General features: G+C 56.1%; 2 protein-coding genes across 3 annotated transcripts; one reads left to right on the forward strand and one right to left on the reverse strand.

Annotated features, from left to right (window-relative positions):
• Nucleotides 1-288: 288 nt before the first annotated feature.
• CGREF1 (cell growth regulator with EF-hand domain 1) lies at nt 289-7,576 on the reverse strand. Its single transcript, XM_081856599.1, has 5 exons — nt 6,816-7,576; nt 6,630-6,701; nt 5,455-5,525; nt 2,664-2,786; nt 289-982 (listed from the first exon to the last, which is right to left on the reverse strand). Exons 1-5 carry the CDS (start codon nt 6,890-6,892, stop codon nt 609-611), a joined length of 717 nt encoding a protein of 238 aa, XP_081712725.1. The 5' UTR covers nt 6,893-7,576; the 3' UTR covers nt 289-608.
• A 2,020-nt stretch (nt 7,577-9,596) lies between these two features.
• ABHD1 (abhydrolase domain containing 1) lies at nt 9,597-18,090 on the forward strand. Of its 2 annotated transcripts, none has more exons than XM_081854898.1 (10): nt 9,597-9,701; nt 11,451-11,611; nt 11,748-11,927; nt 12,815-12,860; nt 13,028-13,140; nt 16,295-16,468; nt 16,629-16,677; nt 16,781-16,946; nt 17,033-17,926; nt 18,019-18,090. In XM_081854898.1, exons 1-9 carry the CDS (start codon nt 9,630-9,632, stop codon nt 17,281-17,283), a joined length of 1,212 nt encoding a protein of 403 aa, XP_081711024.1. In that variant the 5' UTR covers nt 9,597-9,629; the 3' UTR covers nt 17,284-17,926; nt 18,019-18,090. The 2 variants fall into 2 exon arrangements, with proteins under 2 accessions (XP_081711024.1, XP_081711025.1); XM_081854899.1 differs by having other exon boundaries at nt 18,023-18,090.
• The last annotated feature ends 847 nt before the right edge of the window (nt 18,091-18,937 follow it).

Consider the following 18,937-nt stretch of genomic DNA (forward strand, 5'->3'; position numbering starts at 1 on the left):
GAACCAGAGCAGCGCACGGAAACGCCGTTTACCTTCCTGCCAGAGCAGTACCTATTTATCTACTTGCACTTAGGGGTGCTTTCGAACTGCTAGGTTGGCAGGAGCAGGGACTGAGCAACAGGAGCTCACTCCGTTGCAGGGATTCAAACCGCCAACCTTCTGATAGGCAAGCCCTAGGCTCTGTGGTTTAACCCACAGCGCCACCCGCATCCCTCAAATGGCTGTCAAGTGGGACCGAGAACAAGCTTGCTTTCTCCTGCTCTGGAGGGTAGCACTCAAACCCATGGATTCAAATGGCAATAAATGTATTTCTGACAAAAAGAATAGGAAGAACTTTATGTCAGTAAAAACTGCTGAACAGTGGAACAGACTCCCTCCAAAGGCGATGGACTCTCCTTCCTTGGAGATTTTTAAGTAGAAGTTGGACCTCCATTGGCCAAGGCGTCTTTAGTTGTGATTCCTGCATTGCTGGAGGTTGACCCTCAGTGCCCCTTCCAACTGTGGATTTAGGTGACGGGTGGCTGGGAGTCAACTTTGCCACCCTGTGCAGCCTCTGCTTTTCAGTCCTCCTCCGCTGGCCCCCCTTTCTCTCGGGGGGGGGGCGTGTTTCACTCTCCTGGCGTGAGAGGCTCCCCAGGCTCCTGTGGCTGAGGTGCCTCAGCTGTTTCTCCTTGCCCCGCTGCCCCCTCCTGATTCTGCGCCGGGGAGCTCAGCGAAGGGGCCTCCATCATGCCCTGGTCCTGAGCCGCCTCTGACGCAGCCGGGGACTCAGCAGTGCCTTGCTGGCCAAGAGGATCCGGGTGGCCGACGCCTTGTCCGTCAGGTCCAGGGGGTGCCCGCAGCAAGCTGCCCTCTTCTCCATTGGGGGCAGCGAGGAGGGTGGGGGTCTGGCTGTGCCAGGGCCCCTGAAGCAGTTCTGAGGGCTCCAGCAGCCCATCGTGGTTCAGGTCCTGAGTCGCCAGGATGTTGTCCACCATCAGAACTACCTGCAGGGGTCAAGGGGGGCATTTCCATTGATTTCGTAACATTTATGCACCCCTTGACTGGAAAAATAGAACCTCAAGGAGAATAAAACCATAAAATTATGAGTAAGAACAGAAGCCCACTAAGCGCACCTGGGGGTCCGTGCAAGGCCTCTGCCCTGCTGAGAGCCCAGGACAAGGTCTGGCACAGGCAAGGCGCCTCTGGTTCTGCAGCTGGCAGGTGCCCATCAGGGTTGGCATGCAGTGAATTGGCACTTCTCTCTTAAAGAGTTGGAGAAGTTTCAGGAAAGGGCCACCCAAAAGATTGAGGCAATGCAGCCACTACCCTGTGAGGAAAGGAAGCAGCGTTTGGAACTCTGTAATTTAGAGAGAAGGCAAGGAAGAGGCAACAGGACAGAAGTTCATAAAATTATGCCTGGAGAGAAGTTTTCCTCCCTCTCATCACACTGGAGCTCATGAACATCCATTGAAGCTGAATGTTGGAAGCATCAGGACAGATTAAAAAAGGAACTTTTTCATGCAGCTTATAATTAAACTTTGGAACTCACTGCCACAAGGAGCAGTGGTAGCTTTAGAAGAGGGTTAGACAAATTCATGGAGGGGGCTAGGAGGAGAGGGCTGCTGGATCAGGCCAATGGCCCATCTAGTCTAGCATCATGCCCTCCCCATGGCCGACCAGATCCCCCAAGGGGAAACCAGCAAGCAAGATTTGAGCGCAAGAGGAACTCTTCCCCTCTGCAGTCTCCAGCGATGGTCCTTCGGAAGCCCAGCTGTGGGCTCCAGACACTTTTCTGCTTGTCCAGTGTACACAGAAATGGAGGGCTGGAGAGCCTCCTTCCTTGGAGGTCTCAAAGCAGAGGTTGGGTGGCCCTCTGTCCCGGATGCTTTGGCTGGTGGGGGCTGGACTAGATGACTCTAGGGGTCCCCTTCCAACTCTGCAATTCTATGATTCTAAGCCAGGCACAGGCAAACTCAGCCCTCCAGATGTTTGGAGACTACAATTCCCACCATCCCTGACCACTGGTCCTGTTAGCTAGGGATGATGGGAGTTGTAGTCCCAAAACATCTGGAGGGTCGAGTTTGCCAATGTCTAAGTGGACAAGCCCCTTCATGGATCACTGCCCTGTCGTGGCGAAGGGGCTTGAATAACTCAGAGAAGCTATGAGCTATGCCACGCAGGGTCACCCAAGATGGACAGGTCATAGTGGAGAGTTTTGACCAAACGTGATCCACCTGGAGCAGGAACCGGCAAGCCACTCCAGTACCTCTGCCAAGAAAACTCCATGGACAGATCCTGAAGCTGAGGCTCCAAGACTTTGGCCACCTCATGAGAAGAGAAGACTCCCTGGAAAAGACCCTGATGTTGGGAAAGATGGAGGGCACAAGGAGAAGGGGACGACAGAGGACGAGATGGTGGGACAGTGTTCTCAAGGCTACCAGCATGAGTTTGACCAAACTGCGGGAGGCAGTGGAAGACAGGAGTGCCTGGCGTGCTCTGGTCCAGGGGGTCACAAAGAGTCGGACACGACTAAACGACTAAACAACAGCAACAAAGCGGACGTGCTTTGAAATTGCAGGCAGGCAGAGGCAGCCACAGCAGGGAAGGCACTCAGATTCGCAGCCTGGGCAGAGATGCCCCCTCTGCCTGGCACACCAAAGGCCAAGGAGTGAAAGCAGCACCTACCGAGTCCGGCACAGAACTGTCTCTCTGGGAGGGCATCTCGCTCAGCAGCCTCATGAACTCCAGCCCGTCCAGCCGCCCGCTCTTGTCGTAGTCGTGGAGGGCGAAGAGGAGCAACAGAGCTGTAAACACCAGAGGGACGATGTGGAGGGTGAAATATTGGGGGGCTGAGCCAGAGGGCACAGGAGCCCACAGAGCCAGTGGGGTGACTCCAGCAGTGGGGCTGAGGTTTTCCTGCAGCCTGAGACTCCCACCCACTCTCTCACCTCTCCTTCCTGACCCACAGAGCCCTCCCCACCACAACACGACCCCTATTTTCCAGGATGTCCCCAGCACTCAGACCAGAGTTGCTGGGCAGACGTTGCAGCCGCTTCACTGGGAATTCTCCTTTCTTGCATTTCTTTTTTTAATTTTTATTTATTTGGTTTTTCAGATTAAAATTTCACAGTCACATATTCAACATGCAACATAAAAACAAGATTTCAAGGAATCTCCGGGACTTCCATCCTCCCCTTTGTGGGTCTGATTGTTAATCATTTCCTCCTGCATCTTTTATGATAGTCCACATATTTTACCTCTCCACTGTATCCAAAATTCACCATTAAGCTACAAGTGATATTCCAATCCAACTAACTAACTAACTTACTAACTAACTAACTAACTAACTAACTAACTAACTAACTAACTAACTAACTGTTTACAATGGTCTTTAAGATAAGCTATAAATTTCCCCTATTCCTTATTAAAATTTTGATTTTCCTGATTTCTGATTCTTCCGGCATTTTAGCCATTTCGGCATAATCCATCAACTTGATCTGCCGTTATTCTAGCATTTCAATCCATTCTTTTGGGTTCTCACCTCTGGAGCAGCAAAGACCCAAGCTTGCTCCATCTTCCATGGTTCAGCTCTTGAGATCTTTGAAGATGGCTCTCCTATCTCCCCGGAGTCTCCTCTTTCCCAGGCCAAACCCCCCACCTGTCTCAACCATTCCTCATCTGGCTGGGTTTCCAGGCCCTTGACCATCTTGGCTGCCTCCTCTGGGTGTCCGAATCAAAATTCTCCCTTCCTTCCGCTCCCTTGGGGAAAGGAGAGCAAAGCCGGCTGGGCTGTGTGGGCAGCCAGGGACTTATTTTAGGCTCTGCATAATCACAGCCTGTGCTTCAGTGGGAAGATGCTGGCCATCTGCGGGGGCCACGACTCTGGAGCAACGAGGCCCCTTTCCCAGCATCCTTTTGTTACGGAAGGGGAACACTTTGCTATGCCTTAAAAAGGGTGCTTTTAATAGTGACACCTTGTTACCTGAAGGTCTTTTTCTGTTTATTGAGTGGTTTAACTTTGTTGCAGGAATTTATGTGTAGGTTGGGGGGGGTTGCCCCTCCAGCAGATGTCCTGCACATGCAGCCCACTACCAAAACCAGCTCAATCAGTTTTGTGACTTTTGTGATTTGTCCCCACAAAACACTTCATCACAGTTTTTTCCTATCTATTCAAAGGGCCTTTGCTGCACGATACCAAATGTAAGAATTCACTGATAAACGTATCTCTGTACTGGCTCCCTGGGAAAACTTCAGAAATTCCTATAGACCTGTGAGCTCAGCTACTCAGCAGCCCCTCTGCCTGAGTGATAATCCCTGGCCTCCTGATACCTGAGTGCCAGACAGGTAGCCCTTCCAGAAATAACAAACCCAGATGAAGACAAAAGGGTGTGATGAACTTGGCTGGGAAACAGGGAAATGTAAATATCTCTTTTGTTCCACTTGATGGGTGTTTGGTGGAGGGCAAGGGGAACCATGGGGCAGGGTCCAGGATGCTCAGATTCCTGCCACCAGACCTCCCCTTTCATGATGTATTAGTGATGTAGTTTGGGGGGTGTAACATGGGGATTAGCAGCTAATAAAAGTTTGGGGGCTCTTTTGCTTGGGGCTTCCATCTTGTTCCACCTGGTGGCAGGTGGGAGTCCTGTATCGAGAGTCTTCAATCAAGACCAAGACTACTGGCTGCTGTTTTGCTCTGGTCTTCCTGGCTGGGGTCCTTGGTTTTTGTCAGGGGGCCCCCCTTTCTCTCTTCAAGACCCAAAGCACCTATTTCCCATTAGTTTCCCTGTTTGACTTCCCCTCTCCTGCGATACACAGACAGGCTCCCTGCTTCCCCTCCCCTCGCTCTGTTTACATCCTGCTTCGGAGGGCGGCACCCAAATTCGAATTACAGGGAAGGAGATTCCGACTAAACCTTAGCAAGAACTTTCCGGCTGCAAGAGCTCTTTGGCAGTGGAAGAGGGTGGGCTCTCCTGGGTCAGAAGTTTTCAAGCAGAGGTTGGATTGCCATCTGTCGGGGGTGTGTTTGTGATGAGTTGTGACTCCTCCATTGCAGGGGGTTGGACTAGATGACCCCTGGGGTTCCCTTCCAACTCTACAGGTCTATGATTCTTCTTTTTTCCTCTTGCCAAAATCAGCTGCTGCTCCAGCTTTTGCCCCTCCCCTGCTTTTTGCTACACACACCTGTGCCTGTTCTGAGGTTTGCTCAGCGCCCCCAGCAGAATTTGTTCATTTTTACCCATTTCTTCCCCAAAGCATTTGTTCCCAACCCAAATAAAGTGAGCAGGACAGTGTCACCTGCCCCAGGGGATTCCCTGAGCCCCCTCTCGGAAGAAAGCCCACACCCCAGGGGGCTCAGGGCCAGCCTTCTACCCTCGCCCCCAGCTCACGCTCCCTGCCCTGCCAGGCCCTGGCACTCAGGCCCCGAGGTGCCATCCAACGCCATCCTGGCCCTGGGACCCCATTGCAACTTACCCTGCTTCCTGCTCATGGCGCTGGCCTTGCTATCCTCTTGCCCAACGTTCTTCAGGTACTCCTGTATCAACCTAAGGCAGGCCAAGCCACAGGTCAGCAAGCCAGGGGGCAGGGGAGGGATGTGGGGCTTGGCAAGGGCAGGGGGCAGCAGGGAGCCTCTGGGCCTGGGCAACAGGCGCAACGGTCAGGAAGGAGCCAAGGTCTGCCCATTTCAAGGACTGGCAGACTAAGGCATTTGCAGACAAAGAAGTTTGGGCAGCTCCTGATTGCTCAGGATCAAAATGCCTGATGGGGAAACTGCGCCTTGAAGGGGTGGGAAGGGAGACCTGCAGTTCCTCATTGGGAGGGTGCGTATTCTGCACATGCTCAGAGGCCCTCTTACTATATGCCAGGGATGAACTACCTGTATATGTTCAGAAGCTGCCTTACTAGATGCCTGGTTTGGGGGCTTGAGTCAGCACCGAGCCTAATTGAAAACTGACTGCTAAATGAACTAAAAAAAAATTATTAAAATATAATTTCAGCAAAAAACCAGAGGCATTCTTATCGGGGTTAATTAGCGAGAGCAAATTTATTTATTATTTGAAAGAAAATTGTAAATATTTGAAAACGTTTGTAGCTTTGTGAAATTAAGGTGCTAATTTACAAATGAGAGAGTGATTCTTAAATGTGGATATAAGATAAAGAAGTGATTATGGAAATGCGATAGATGCGTTAATGTTATAGGGAAGTCCGAAAAGAGGGAGGGAAGGAGGTCAGTGCTCTGTCTGAGCAAATAATAGAAGCTGTGATATGTGTAATGAAATGAAATATGGAAAACTCAATAAAAATCATGTTTTTTTTAAAAAAAGAAAACTGAGTGCTGGGGGGGCAGAGGCAGAGGGGAGGGGGCACATTCTCTGCCTGGAGAGGGACAAGGACTGAGCTGCCCACTTGCATTGCGAGGGGTGGACTAGAAGACCCTTGGGGTCCCTTCCATTTCTACAATTCAATATTTCTATGGTTCTATGGGGGGTGTTCCTCGACTTCAAGCCTGGGGGCCCTTTGAGGCTGAGAATGGAGTGGAAATTTGACTGGGTCAGAGGCAGAGAGACCTTGCCTCCCTCTCTGCCAGTCTCCCCCCCCCCCAGGGGCAAAGGGGTGGGGGCAAGCGGTGTGATGGGCAAGGAACTCACCTGGCAGACTCCTGCCCTGGGTCAAGGGGGTTCGGGATGGGGGGCTCCCTGGCACTGGGGAGGGGCTCCGACCTAAAGGGCACAAAGAGAAGGTGTTGTTGGAGGGGGCACCCAGGACCTCCTCCACACCCAGCTTCAAACCCCCCCCCGTGCCTCCTTCCCCACCCCCAGTTTCCCACCTGGTACCTGTTAGTGTCCTCCTTTGGGGCCGCCCAACTGGCTGGCACCGCGAGGAGCAGCGCGGCCAGAAGCATTTCCTTCATCCTGGCACCGTTCCGGGGTTGGCACAGGAACCCGCCGTCCGCTCATGCCCTGCCAACGCGGCGGGCTGCCCTCTTCGTCGCTTCTGTGGGCACCGGGGCTTTGCCAACCAGCTGCCGAAGGTGGCGAGGGCCCACGGGGACGCGTTCCCACGGGCAGGGAAGCCGGGGAGCAACCCAGAACACGGATTCCGACGGCGGACAGACAGAACCCGTTCACACGCAGGCACGCGCCTCCCCCGGGGACGCCCCCAGATGTGAGGATGCGCGCGGCCGCGGCGGCGGCAGAATGGACTGTACCACTGCAGCGGGGAAAGGGAGATCACCTTGCCTGCCTGTCTAATATTCTGCACGTGGGAAAGGAGGACCTGGGTCCGGGAGGAGGGGGAACTGAAGTTTCCCAGGAGATGCCACCGCCCGCCGCCTTCTTCCTCCTCGCCCTGCCCGGCTGCTGCCCAGCCCCGGCCCGAGCCACGCGCAACACGAGGAATCTTCCTCTCCACGCGTGGATCGTGGGGATGACAGGCAGACCGAGCGACCAACCAGCGACAGGCGCCGATCCCCGGCTGCTGGCGGCCGTCCTGGGTCCACGTGGCGGGGGAGGCGGGCGCTGCCAGGCGTGCCCCTGGCGCCCTCCCTCCGGAGCTGCCTGCCAGGCGCTCCGACCATTGGGCCTCGCAGCCGCTCTGGCCGGCAGGCGGCTCCGACGTGGCGCTCTCCGAGGGAGGGGACCCTCGGGAGATGATGCAAAGGCACCAGACACGCAGGCAGAGAGAGAGATCTGGTTGTTTTCAAGATGGGAAGGCTCCGCGCAGTAGCTTTTATGGGAACTTGGGATTGTAGAACTTGGAAGGCATCCAGGGGTCATCTAGTCCAACCCCCTGCCACGCAGGACGAATTCCTGTAATAAACGGAAATCTGCCCTTATTCCCTTACAGGGAACACAAGAGCCCTTATAGAGTCCTTTGCATTTTCTCCATCGGTCGGGGAAAAGAACAGAGGCCAACCAGAGAATATGGAGAAGCAAAGCAGCTAGTAAGCCTGATCTTTATTGATCTGTTGCAACAGGGGGCTCCCCTCACACGCAGGAGAAGGAGGAGGACCCAGAATCCAGGTGTGCCTGCCCTTATATAGACATTTTAAAATTGCCCACCCTGGAGTCCAAGACCATCCCTCCATACATCATACCTACATCACAGAAGAAATCACAGAAATCTGAGTGTGTTGTTTATCTCCTGTCTGGCAGGTTACCTGTTAATGCTCACCTGGGGAGCCTGGCCAGCCTTGGATACCCTGGGGAGCCTGGCCAGTCTTTCGTAATGACAAATACTTCGTTCCTGAGCCAGGTCACAGGCTCACCCTATTCATACACAGACATACCCTTAAGACAGGATCTGTGAAGGAAAAGACAGCCGCTGGGAGAGATCATCAGGGGGTTTGGGCTGGGTGTTCATCAGTATGCAGATGAGACCCAGCTCTACCTCTCTTTTAAATCAGAACCAGTGAAGGCGGTGAAGGTCCTGTATGAGTGTCTGGAGGCGGTTGGAGGATGGATGGCGGCTAACAGATTGAAGTTGAATCCCGACAAGACAGAAGTACTGATTTGGAGGGACAGGGGGCGGGCAGGTGTGGGGGACTCCCTGGTCCTGAATGGGGTAACTGCGCCCCTGAAGGACCAGGTGCGCAGCCTGAGAGTCATTCTGGACTCACAGCTGTCCATGGAGCTGCAGGTCAATTCTGTGTCCAGGGCAGCTGTTTACCAGCTCCATCTGGTACGTAGGCTGAGACCCTATCTGCCTGTGGACTGTCACACCATTGTGGTGCATGCTCTGGTTATCTCCTGCTTGGACTACTGCAATGCGCTCTACGTGGGGCTACCTTTGAAGGTGACCCGGAAACTGCAACTAATCTAGAATGCAGCAGCCAGACTGGTGACTGGGGGCGGCCGCCGAGACCACATAACACCGGTCCTGAAAGACCTACACTGGCTCCCAGTACGTTTCCGAGCACAATTCAAAGTGTTGGTGCTGACCTTGAAAGCCCTAAACGGCCTCAGTCCAGTATATATGAAGGAGCGTCTCCACCCCCATCGTTCTGCCCGGATGCTGAGGTCCAGCTCCCAGGGCCTTCTGGCAATTCCCTCCCTGTGAGAAGCCAAGTTACAGGGAACCAGGCAGAGGGCCTTCTTGGTAGTGGCACCTGCCCTGGGGAAAGCCCTCCTACCAGATGTCAAAGAGAACAACAACTACCAGACTTTTAGAAGACATCTGAAGGCAGCCCTGTTGAGGGAAGCTTTTAATGTTTGATGTATTGCTGTATTTTAATATTTGGTTGGAATCCGCCCAGAGTGGCTGGGGAAACTCAGCCAGATGGGCGGGATACAAATAATATCTTCTTCTTCTATTTATTTATTTTTCCTTCCCTCTCTGCACTGCTCAGCCTGGAAGGGAGGGAAAGAAGAGTGCCTCTGAGCATGCACAAAGCTCTCAGAGTGGGACCCTTGTGCCGCTTTTCTTCTGGAAGACGCGCACCGGGAGCCTCCCTCCCTTTGGGCTCCTTCAGGCTGGAATGGGGCGCCCGCCCCAAAGATGGCCGCAGGTGGGCGGGGCGCGGCTTCTCGCCCGCCCCAAAGATGGCCTCCCTGGTGAGGCCGGGCGGCTGTGTGCGCCTGCGCGAGCGCCTTCCCGTCCGGGGCCACTTTCAGCAGCAGCAGCTGCCCGACGGCGCGGACGGCGGAGAGATGCTGGGACTGTCGCTGCTGCTGGGCTTCAGCACCGGCTGGCTGGCCTATTACTGGGCGCGCGTCCCCAAGGTCAGCCGGGAAGGGGCAGCCTCGAGGGGGCGGGCGGAGGCTGAGCCTCTTGGCCAGGGGGAGAGGGCGCCCCGGGCATCCTTGGCACCCCTCTTGCGGGCGAGGGACTAGGCTGGGGGGGGGACCCTTCTCCTCCCACCCCCACGAGCTCAGCTCCCCCGACGGCAGCCCGACGGGACCCCTGGCCAGGTCCCGAGGTGGAGGCAAGAGACCCCGGGAGGGCCACGGGGATGGCGGTGGGATCTCTGCTCTCTCCTCCCTCGGGGGTCTCGGGGCCAAGCCTGGCATTTGCCCCAGACGGCGGGGTGGGCTGCCTGCCTGCCTGCCTGCCTGCCCACCTGCCTCCGGCTGGCGTGTGAGGCTGACACACGTGCGGCAAACCCCCGCTTTGGAAAACAGGTTGGGAAGTATTCATTAGGTGTCTGCCAGAACAATAATCAGGGACAGAAACTAGATTCCTCCCAGCCACGCCTGGTTTTGGCTCTCCCTGGCAGGGAAGCACCTTCTGAGGTTCTGGGCAGCTCGGTTTCAGGAGGGTATGGACAAGCTGGAAGGTGGGCGGAAGACGATGAAGGGTCTGGAAAACAGCCTTGTGAGGAACGGTGGAAGAAGTTGGGGTGTTTAGGAAGGAAAAGAGAGACCAAGAGGCAATGTGATCAAAGGCAGATTTAGGGAAGCGCAACTGGCGCAAATATTGGTGTTGCACACGTGGTATTCCTGAAATTGGAGACCCCCAAATCTGCCACTGATATGGCAGTTCCCTCACTGCAAGAAGCCAAGTTACAGGGAACCAGGCGGAGGGCCTTCTCGGTGGTGGCGCCCGCCCTGTGGAACGCCCTCCCACCAGATGTCAAAGAGAAAAACAACTACCAGACTTTTAGAAGACATCTGAAGGCAGTCCTGTTCAGGGAAGCTTTTAATGTTTGATGCATGACTGTACAGTGGTACCTTGGGATGCAAACGGGATCCATTCCGGAGCCCCGTTTGCATCCTGAATGGAATGTAAGACGCGACGGCATGTCTACGTGTGCGCGGGTCGCATTTTGCCGCTTCCATGCATGCCCGTGACGTCATTTTGAGCGTCTGTGCATGCGCGATAGGTGAAACCCGGAAGTAACGCGCTCCATTACTTCTGGGTCACCGCGGAGCGCAACCCGAAAGCGCTCAACCTGAAGCACATTCAACCCGAGGTATGACTGTATTTTAATATTTTGTTGGAAGCCGCCCAGAGTGGCTGGGGAAACCCAGACAGATGGGCGGGGTATCAATAATAAATTATGATTATGATTATGATAGCCACCTTCCGAGATCTCAAGGGCTGTCACATGGATCGTGTTTCCTCCTGTTCTGGAGGGCAGGACCCAAACGAATGGATTCCAGTGACAAGGAAGGAGATCCCAACTAAACATTAGGAAGGACTTTTGGGCAGTAATAGGAGTTTGCCTGTGAAAGGCGTTTTTGCAGGAAAGGGCGAGCAAAGTCTCCCTGTGGAACCAGGAGAGGACACTGCCCAGGGCACAACCAATGCCAGCCGGAGGCCCTTTGGCAAGAGGCGGGAAAGCAACCTCTGTGTGGGCAGCAGCAGAGGCAGCTTAGAATCGTAGAGTTATAAGGGACCCCTAGAAGTCATCTAGTCCAACCCCGCAATACAGGATTATTGAACGCCAAGGAAGGAGAGCTCTGGGGCAGCGCTGTGGCCGCCTGAGCTTGAGCTCCCTGTGACCTTCCTCTCCTCCCCCCACCCCGCAGCCCCCGCTGCTGGTGGCTTGCCAGCCCTTCCGCTCCTTCCTGGAGAAATATTGCCCCATCGTGAACGAGACCTTCTACCCCACGCCCTGGTGCTTCGAAGGACGGCTCCAGACCATCGTCCGCGTCTTCCTCAAGTCCAGCCCGCCCGTCTCCTACCGCAGGTCAGCCGGACAAGGGGGGGGGGCCAGGCCCGAGGTGGGGGCCGGTGCCAGTCTGCTTGGGGAGATGGTGGGCATGGGGTGTGATGCCATGGAGCCGGTCTCACCTGCCTCCTCCTCCTTGCCTTTTCCCATCCAGTGAAGTGCTGAGGACCGCAGACGGAGGCCAGCTGCTGCTGGATTGGGCTGATGGCGAGAGCGGGCAGCATCCTGACCCAGAGAGCTGCCCCATTGTGCTGTTCCTGCCAGGCCTGACGGGCAACAGCCAGGAGACCTACATTCTGCACATGGTCCTTGGCGTCCAGAAACGGGGCTACAGGTGGGAAAGGGCGCCCCGGGGGGGGGTCCTGGCATCGGCGGTGCTATTACTTGTTGCGTTACACCCCACCTTTCTCTCCACGGAGTTCAAGGTGGCGCACAACAACCCTGTGAGGTAGGGTAGGCTGAGAGGCGAGTTTCATGGCCTAGGGGGGGATTTGAACCCTGCTCCCCTAGGGCCTGGGACGCAGGTGGTGCTGTGGGTTAAACCACAGAGCCTAGGGCTTGCTGATCAGAAGGTCGGCGGTTCGAATCCCCGCAATGACGGGGTGAGCTCCCGTTGTTCAGTCCCAGCTCCTGCCAACCTAGCAGTTCGAAAGCACGTCAAAGTGCAAGTAGATAAATAGGTACCGCTTTATAGCGGGAAGGTAAACGGCATTTCCATGCGCTCCTCTGGTTCGCCAGAAGCAGCTTAGTCCTGCTGGCCACATGACCTGGAAGCTGTACCCCGGCTCCCTCGGCCAATAAAGCGAGATGAGCGCCGCAACCCCAGAGTCGGCCACGACTGGACCTAATGGTCAGGGGTCCCTTTACCTTTACCCCCAGGTCCTAGTCCAACACTCTAGCCATTACACACCACTGTATTTTCTCATTCTTGTTTTCCACCCTAAGTTAAACTGATTCTGTCTATGGAGGTTCAATTTAGCAATCATAATAAACTGAGAAGAGCCCGGCTGCTGGGTCTGGCCACGGGGGGGCCCATGATCCAGGTTCCCACAGCGGCCAACCAGGTGCCCCCCCCTGCCCAGGACCCCCCGGGCAGGAGGGTCTTGGCCCTCTCCCCCCAGCTGCTGTTTCCCAGCAACAGGCACAGCATGTAGCCACCGTGACTTGCAGCCACAACTAGCCTTTTCCTTGGTTCTCACTCTCTTCCCGTCTCCCTCGCAGGGCTGTTGTCTTCAACAACCGAGGCTGCAAAGGAGAGGAGCTGCTGGTGAGTGTGGCCACAGCTGGGGGGCGGTGCACCCCTGGGTGTTGGGGGGGGAGGGAAGGGTTCCCTGGGGCTGCAAGGCGAAGGCAGGATGGGCACCCCAACTCCCTGTCTCTGCAGAAGAGGCAAGCCTCACCCACCATCTCCCCTCTCTCCTCCTCCCTCCACAGACCCACAGGGCTTTCTGCGCCAACGACACCGCAGACCTGGAGCTGGTGGTGGGGCACATCAAGAGCCGCTTCCCCCGGGCCCCCCTGATGGCGGTGGGCATTTCGCTGGGCGGGTGAGGCTCCGGCGGGGCAAGAGGGGAGGCGGGTGGGAAAGGGGAGTTGCGCTGAAGAGAAGCAGCTCTGTTGCCCCAGGATGGGGAGTCCCGCTGCCTCCCAGCTTGGGCCTCGTAGAAAGGAAAGAGCACCAGGAGTGCCTGCAGGATCAGGCCCGTGGCCCTTCTAGCCCAGGATTCTGTCCTCACAGAGGCTGACCAGGTGCCCATTGTGGGAAACCCTAAGGTGGGAGTTGAGCACAAGAGAGACTCTCCCTTCCTGCGGTTTCCAGGAACTGAGATTCAGAAGCTGAGCCAGGAGGTACCTGCTGGAAGAAGCCTGGGCCTCCCCGCCCCCAGAACCCCCCCCCCCCGCCTGAGGCCGGGTTCTCTTCTGCCCCCAGGCACTGCCAAAGTGCCCCCCTCTGAATCCTGGCTGCTGGGCACTTCAGGAAGGAGCCAGGGGGCTGTGGCGCTCAGTTTCCGCTTGCTTCTGGGCATCCGGGTGCCCCCTGTGAGAGCAGGGGGCTGGACCCAAAGGGCCCCTTTGGTCAGATCCTGCTGTTCTCTTGCCAGCCTCACTCCAGGGCTCACCCAGAAGGCAGGAGCTGGAGAATTGACCTCTGCATCCTGCTAGGACTCTGTTTATGAGCCAAGCTGCCTCTCCCCTAAAACAAATTTCCAGGGTGGCGGTGCAAAGGGCACGAAAACAGCTCCTGGCAGCACCTAAGTCCTGGGTGAGGACACTCTGGAGTGGAGTCTCCTGCCAGTGGGTCTCCTTCCCAACGGCTCCTCCTGCCCCTTCTCTTAAGCCAGTTAGGGGTGAGGGTGTCCTGGGGGGAAAGGGAAGGTGCCCCTCGCTCAAGGGACCCACAGGCCGGACCTCCTGTGTCCTGAATCCAGCCATGGTTGGAGGGGAAAGGAACTGAAATGCTGGAGAGGCTTTTGTGCCCACACAACCGGGACTCGGCTGCGGTTGATCATCTGGGTGAAAGGGAAGCCAGAGCCCAGCTTGGCCGGCTGTGGTGCTTACGTGAGCCGGTGAGTCAGCCTTCCTGCTCCTATGACTCAGGAGTTTGCTCCCAGCAGCGTCAGTCTCTGCTTGATGCTACAGAAAGGTTTCCGCTACTAGCAAGAGCACGTTTGCCAGCTGGGGCACAGGGAAGCCCCTGGGAAGCCCTCAGAGGTACAGCTGATTGGTTGTTTCGTCGTGTCCGTCTCTTCGTGACCCCCTGGACCAGAGCACGCCAGGCACTCCTGTCTTCCACTGCCTCCCGCAGTTTGGTCAAACTCATGCTGGTTCCCCTTCGAGAACACTGTCCCACCATCTCGTCCTCCATCGTCCCCTTCTTGTGCCCTCCATCTTTCCCAACATCAGGGTCTTTTCCAGGGAGTCTTCTCTTCTCATGAGGTGGCCAAAGTATTGGAGCCTCAGCTTCAGGATCTGTCCTTCCAGTGAGCACTCAGGGCTGATGTCCTTCAGAATGGATGTGTTTGATCTTCTTGCAGTCCATGGGACTCTCCAGAGTCTCCTCCAGCACCAGAATTCAAAAGCATCAATTCTTCGGCGATCAGCCTTCTTTATGGTCCAGCTCTCACTTCCATACATCACTACTGGGAAAACCATTGCTTGAACTATACGGACCTTTCTCCGCAAGGTGATGTCTCTGCTTTTTAAGATGCTGTCTAGGTTTGTCATCGCTTTTCTCCCAAGAAGCAGGCATCTTTTAATTCAGCTGATAACCTTGACCAAAAAGAGCAAGGGTCTCAGTCCAGCTCTGGGGTGCCAGGGGGCTGTACCCCCCCTTCCACCACCAGATCCGGTCTGCTTGCGAAAGGGACCCCCAGGACTACTAGGAATGCCAGAGGAATGCTCCGGTGTGACCCTGGAAGTGGCCTGTGGCAGCCATTGGTGTTCGTTTCCTATAAGCCCCGATGTGGCAGATCTGATGGCTCCAGATGTTCCAGGTCTGCCCCGTTTGCCCCTCTGGACTCACAGGCCTGCTCCTCCAGAACTTGCCCACGTTCTTCTGCCAGTGTGGAGAATTTGAAACCAGGAACCCGGAAGAGCAAAGCAGAAGTGGCTCAAGGGTGATGCTCCAGAATGGGGGCGGGTGGGCTTTTACTGGAGCAGCTCTCTGGGGGGGGGCGGTGACAGCCTTTGGCCTGCAGCTGTTTGGACCTGAAGAAATGTTCTGAGCAGCCTGGAAGCTGCCCCGAGTCTTGGCCCAAAAGAGGAGGGTGCCGCTGCCGCTTGCAGTGCACTGCAGGGAGGCACAACAACGGCCTGCAGGATCAAGCCCTGGCCCCTCTAGTCCCGCATCCTGTTCCCCCAGTGGCCCTAAAGGGCAGGATTCAAGCGCATGAGTCCTCCCTCCTCTGGTGACTGGAATTCCTGCATTGCAGGGGGTTGGACTAGATGACCGTTGGGTCCCTTTCCCCTTTCCCCTCTGGATTCTATGAATCCAGAAGCATCACTGCCTCTCAGTGTTGAGGCAGAGCAGAGCCATCGTGCTTGGTAGCCATTGACAGCCCTTTCCTCCTCCATGAATTTGTCTCCTCCTCTTTTAAAGCCACCCCAGTTGGTGGCCAGCACTGCCTCCTGTGGCAGGGAGTTCCATAGTTTAATTTTGTGGCGTGTGAAGAAGTCCTGTTTTAAAATCCATCCTGAATCTTGCAATGTTCCACACTTTAACTATGTGCTACATAAAGGACTTTATTTATTTCATATTATAAACTTCTGCTTTGCTGCCTTTTCTCCAGACTGAGAGGGCTTCCCAGAGAGCTGCTGGTCAATCACAGGGGCCGCCTGCAATAGAGAGGGGCTTTGGGGGGGCAGGACAGGGGTTGATGGTCCAGCTGTGCCCAGAACGTACCTGGGGCAAAGCCACCCCTCCATCCATTTGAAGCATCCCTCTGGAGAGCCAGTGTGGAGTAGTGGTTAAGAGCGGTGGACTCGTAATCTGGGGAGCCGGGTTCGTGTCTCCGCTCCTCCACATGCAGCTGCTGGGTGACCTTGGGCCAGTCACACTTCTTTGAAGTCTCTCAGCCCCACTCACCTCACAGAGTGTTTGTTGTGGGGCAGGAAGGGAAAGGAGATTGTGAGCTGCTTTGAGACTCCTTCGGGTAGTGATAAAGCGGGATATCAAATCCAAACTCCTCTTCCTGCCTCCAGGATCCTGGTGCTGAACTACCTGGGGCGCAAGGGCCCGGAAGCCGGACTGGTGGCCGCCATGACGTGCTCGGTCAGCTGGGACTCCTTTGAGACCACCCACTCCCTCGAGAGCCCCCTCAACCAGGTGCTCTTCAACCAGCACCTGACGGCCAATCTGCGCAAGCTCATCCAGCGGTGCGTGGCTGTTGTGTGTGTGTGTGGACCAGAGGCAGGTCTGGTGGAGGGAGGGACCCCAAGACCCCCCTGCCCTTCGGCTCTTCCTTCCCAGAACCCCCCTCCCCCCCCCAGCTGCCCCCTTTTCCATTCCCGTCTCACACCTCAACCCTATTTTCAGGCACAGGAAGGTCATTGCTGAGCGAATTGACGTGGACCACGTGCTGAAGGTACAGCCCCCTCCCTGATAGAGTTGGAAGGGACCCCCGAGGGTCATCCAGCCCAACCCCCCTGCAACACCGCAGCGAACGCTTTTGTGCTCTCTCTTCACAGGCGCGCAGCATCCGGGAGTTTGACGAGCGCTACACGGCCGTGGCCTTTGGCTACCGCTCCTGCGAGGAATACTACCAGGCCGCCAGCCCCTGCCAGAAGGTGCACAGCTTCCGGGTCCCGGTGCTGTGCCTCAACGCCTCCGACGACCCCTTTTCCCCGCTTCACGGTGAGTCCCCTGGCCTTCCCTAGGCGGGCGCCCCTCTCCCCCCGGGGCTCCTGCTCTCCACTGACCCCCATCTGCCTGCCTTCCAGCCATCCCCATGAAGGAAGCCCAGAGCGTCTCCACCCTGGCGCTGCTGGTGACGGCACGAGGGGGGCACATCGGCTTCCTGGAGGGGCTCCTGCCGCGCCACCAAAGCTACATGGACCGCGTCTTCGCCCAGTTTGCGGGGGCCGTCTTTGAGCACCAGGAAGAGCTGGCGGCGGCCGTGGCCGCCGAGCAGAAGCAGCAGTTGCAGCAGTGCCACGAACAGGGTCCGGGCGCCCAGGTGGCAACCTCCTAAGCAGAACCAGGGAGGAGGAGGCCCCTAGCGCAGGCCCTGTGAGCCCCACAGGTGGAGGGCCTGAGCCTGTTGCCCTGCTCCTTCCAAGGGGGGGAACCAGAGGCCAGGAGGGCCAGCAGCCCCTCCAAGGGCCTGGCCTCTGACCTCCAGGAGGGGATTCCAGCCAGCGGCGCTGCTGGCACCAGGACCGTGCAGAATACAAGATGGCTTTTCCAGTACTTTGGCGTGAGGCTGCTTCCGTTCCGGGCACAAAGGAAGCTGCACTTCTTTTGCCCAGAAACTTGCTTCCACCCCAGTGACGAGCCCTTTCCCCTCTTTCTTTGGGTGGAGGGGGGGCAGCAAGTGCTCAGGGGCTGAAGAGCTGCTCTGTCTGCAGAAGGCCTTGGGTTCAAACCCCTTTGGCAGCGTCTCCAGGGAGGGCTGCGGAAAAAGACTCTCCGTCTGGAGCCCTGGAGAGCGGCTGCCAGTTAAAGAACTATAGAGAGTCAGAACAGCTGGCAAAGGACACCCATCTAAAATGGTCGCAAGCTGCTTTGGGCTGCCCTAAGTGACTAACAAGTTTAATCAATAATAATAATAAAAACCCAAGAGAGCCACTCCCAGCCAGCAGCGACCAGAGGAGGCCGAACTGGTGAAAGGAGAAGTGTGCATGCACACGAAAGCTCATACCAAGAACTGACTTAGTTGGTCTTTAAGGTGCTACTGGAAGGAATTTGTTTTGTGGTGAAAGGAGAGAAAGGGCTGAGATCTTTGATTGAGTTGGGTCAATTTCCTGTAAAATAAACACACACAAATGTGGACATTCTACCCCCACCTACCACACAAAAATCTCTCAGTGCCACTCAGAGCCAGGCTGCATGTTAGGCAGCAGGTGTGGGCTTGGGTGGAGACTGACCCTCTGAAGACCATTCATTGTCCTTTCCACAACTGCTCTGGGCCTTGTCGCCCTCCAGCCTCTGATTTCCTGGTTCACTCCCTCAAGGGGTGATGGGCAGGCAGCTCAGAGCACACCTGGGCTGCCGCTGAACCAGGTAAGCCTTGCTTGCACTTCAATGAGGGCAGAGGGTGGCATGCAAAGGCCGTTCGTAATACAACTTCATTGCTGGGGAAATAAAGGGCCGGCATAATTTCAGGACGCAGCAACTGGGAGCCAATGGCGTCGGTAGCAGGATCCTCACAGCTGACCTGCGGAAATGTGAGCTTCCTGGGAAGCTGGAGGAAGCCAGCAGCAGCTGAGAGATTCCTGACAGGCTTTGCACATGGCGGAGGAGCAAAGGATCGTCTCAGCCGCAGGAAGGGAGGGGTTTAGAGTTACACAGAGGGAAAACAGATACCGGAGTTGAGCAAGAGGAAGGAGGTCAGATTACAGCTTAGGGGAATTTTTAGTGGCTTAGTTGGGTCATCGCATAAGTCGTGGGTCATCTAAGTCCAACCTGCTGCAAGGCAAGAATCTGAGCTCTGATCAGCATTTCCGCAGCTTGATGGCACATGCAACCCCTAAAAAGCCCATGTACCCACCAAAGGCACAAGCTCCCCTCTTCCTCGTGCCCCGACACCCATGGGCACAAGGCCAAGTGGGGGCTGCCAGGCTTCCAACATGGGGAAGGGGTCCCACGTGGCAGACCACCTCCACTGCTCCCAGTCCTGGCACAAA

This window comes from Podarcis erhardii (assembly GCF_964252035.2).
Source record: "Podarcis erhardii genome assembly, chromosome: 3".
In the NCBI taxonomy this organism is placed as follows: domain Eukaryota; kingdom Metazoa; phylum Chordata; class Lepidosauria; order Squamata; family Lacertidae; genus Podarcis; species Podarcis erhardii.

Coding starts and splice junctions, on each gene's coding strand:
- ABHD1 (XM_081854898.1), top strand. CDS start 9,630: ATGCTGGGACTGTCGCTGCTGCTGGGCTTCAGCACCGGCTGGCTGGCC. Junction 16,678..16,780: donor ACGTGGACCACGTGCTGAAG/GTACAGCCCCCT, acceptor CTCTCTTCACAG/GCGCGCAGCATCCGGGAGTT. Junction 16,947..17,032: donor CCCCTTTTCCCCGCTTCACG/GTGAGTCCCCTG, acceptor CCTGCCTTCCAG/CCATCCCCATGAAGGAAGCC.
- CGREF1 (XM_081856599.1), bottom strand. CDS start 6,892: ATGAAGGAAATGCTTCTGGCCGCGCTGCTCCTCGCGGTGCCAGCCAGT. Junction 6,702..6,815: donor CCAAAGGAGGACACTAACAG/GTACCAGGTGGG, acceptor TGTGCCCTTTAG/GTCGGAGCCCCTCCCCAGTG. Junction 2,787..5,454: donor CGCCATGAGCAGGAAGCAGG/GTAAGTTGCAAT, acceptor TGGTGTTTACAG/CTCTGTTGCTCCTCTTCGCC.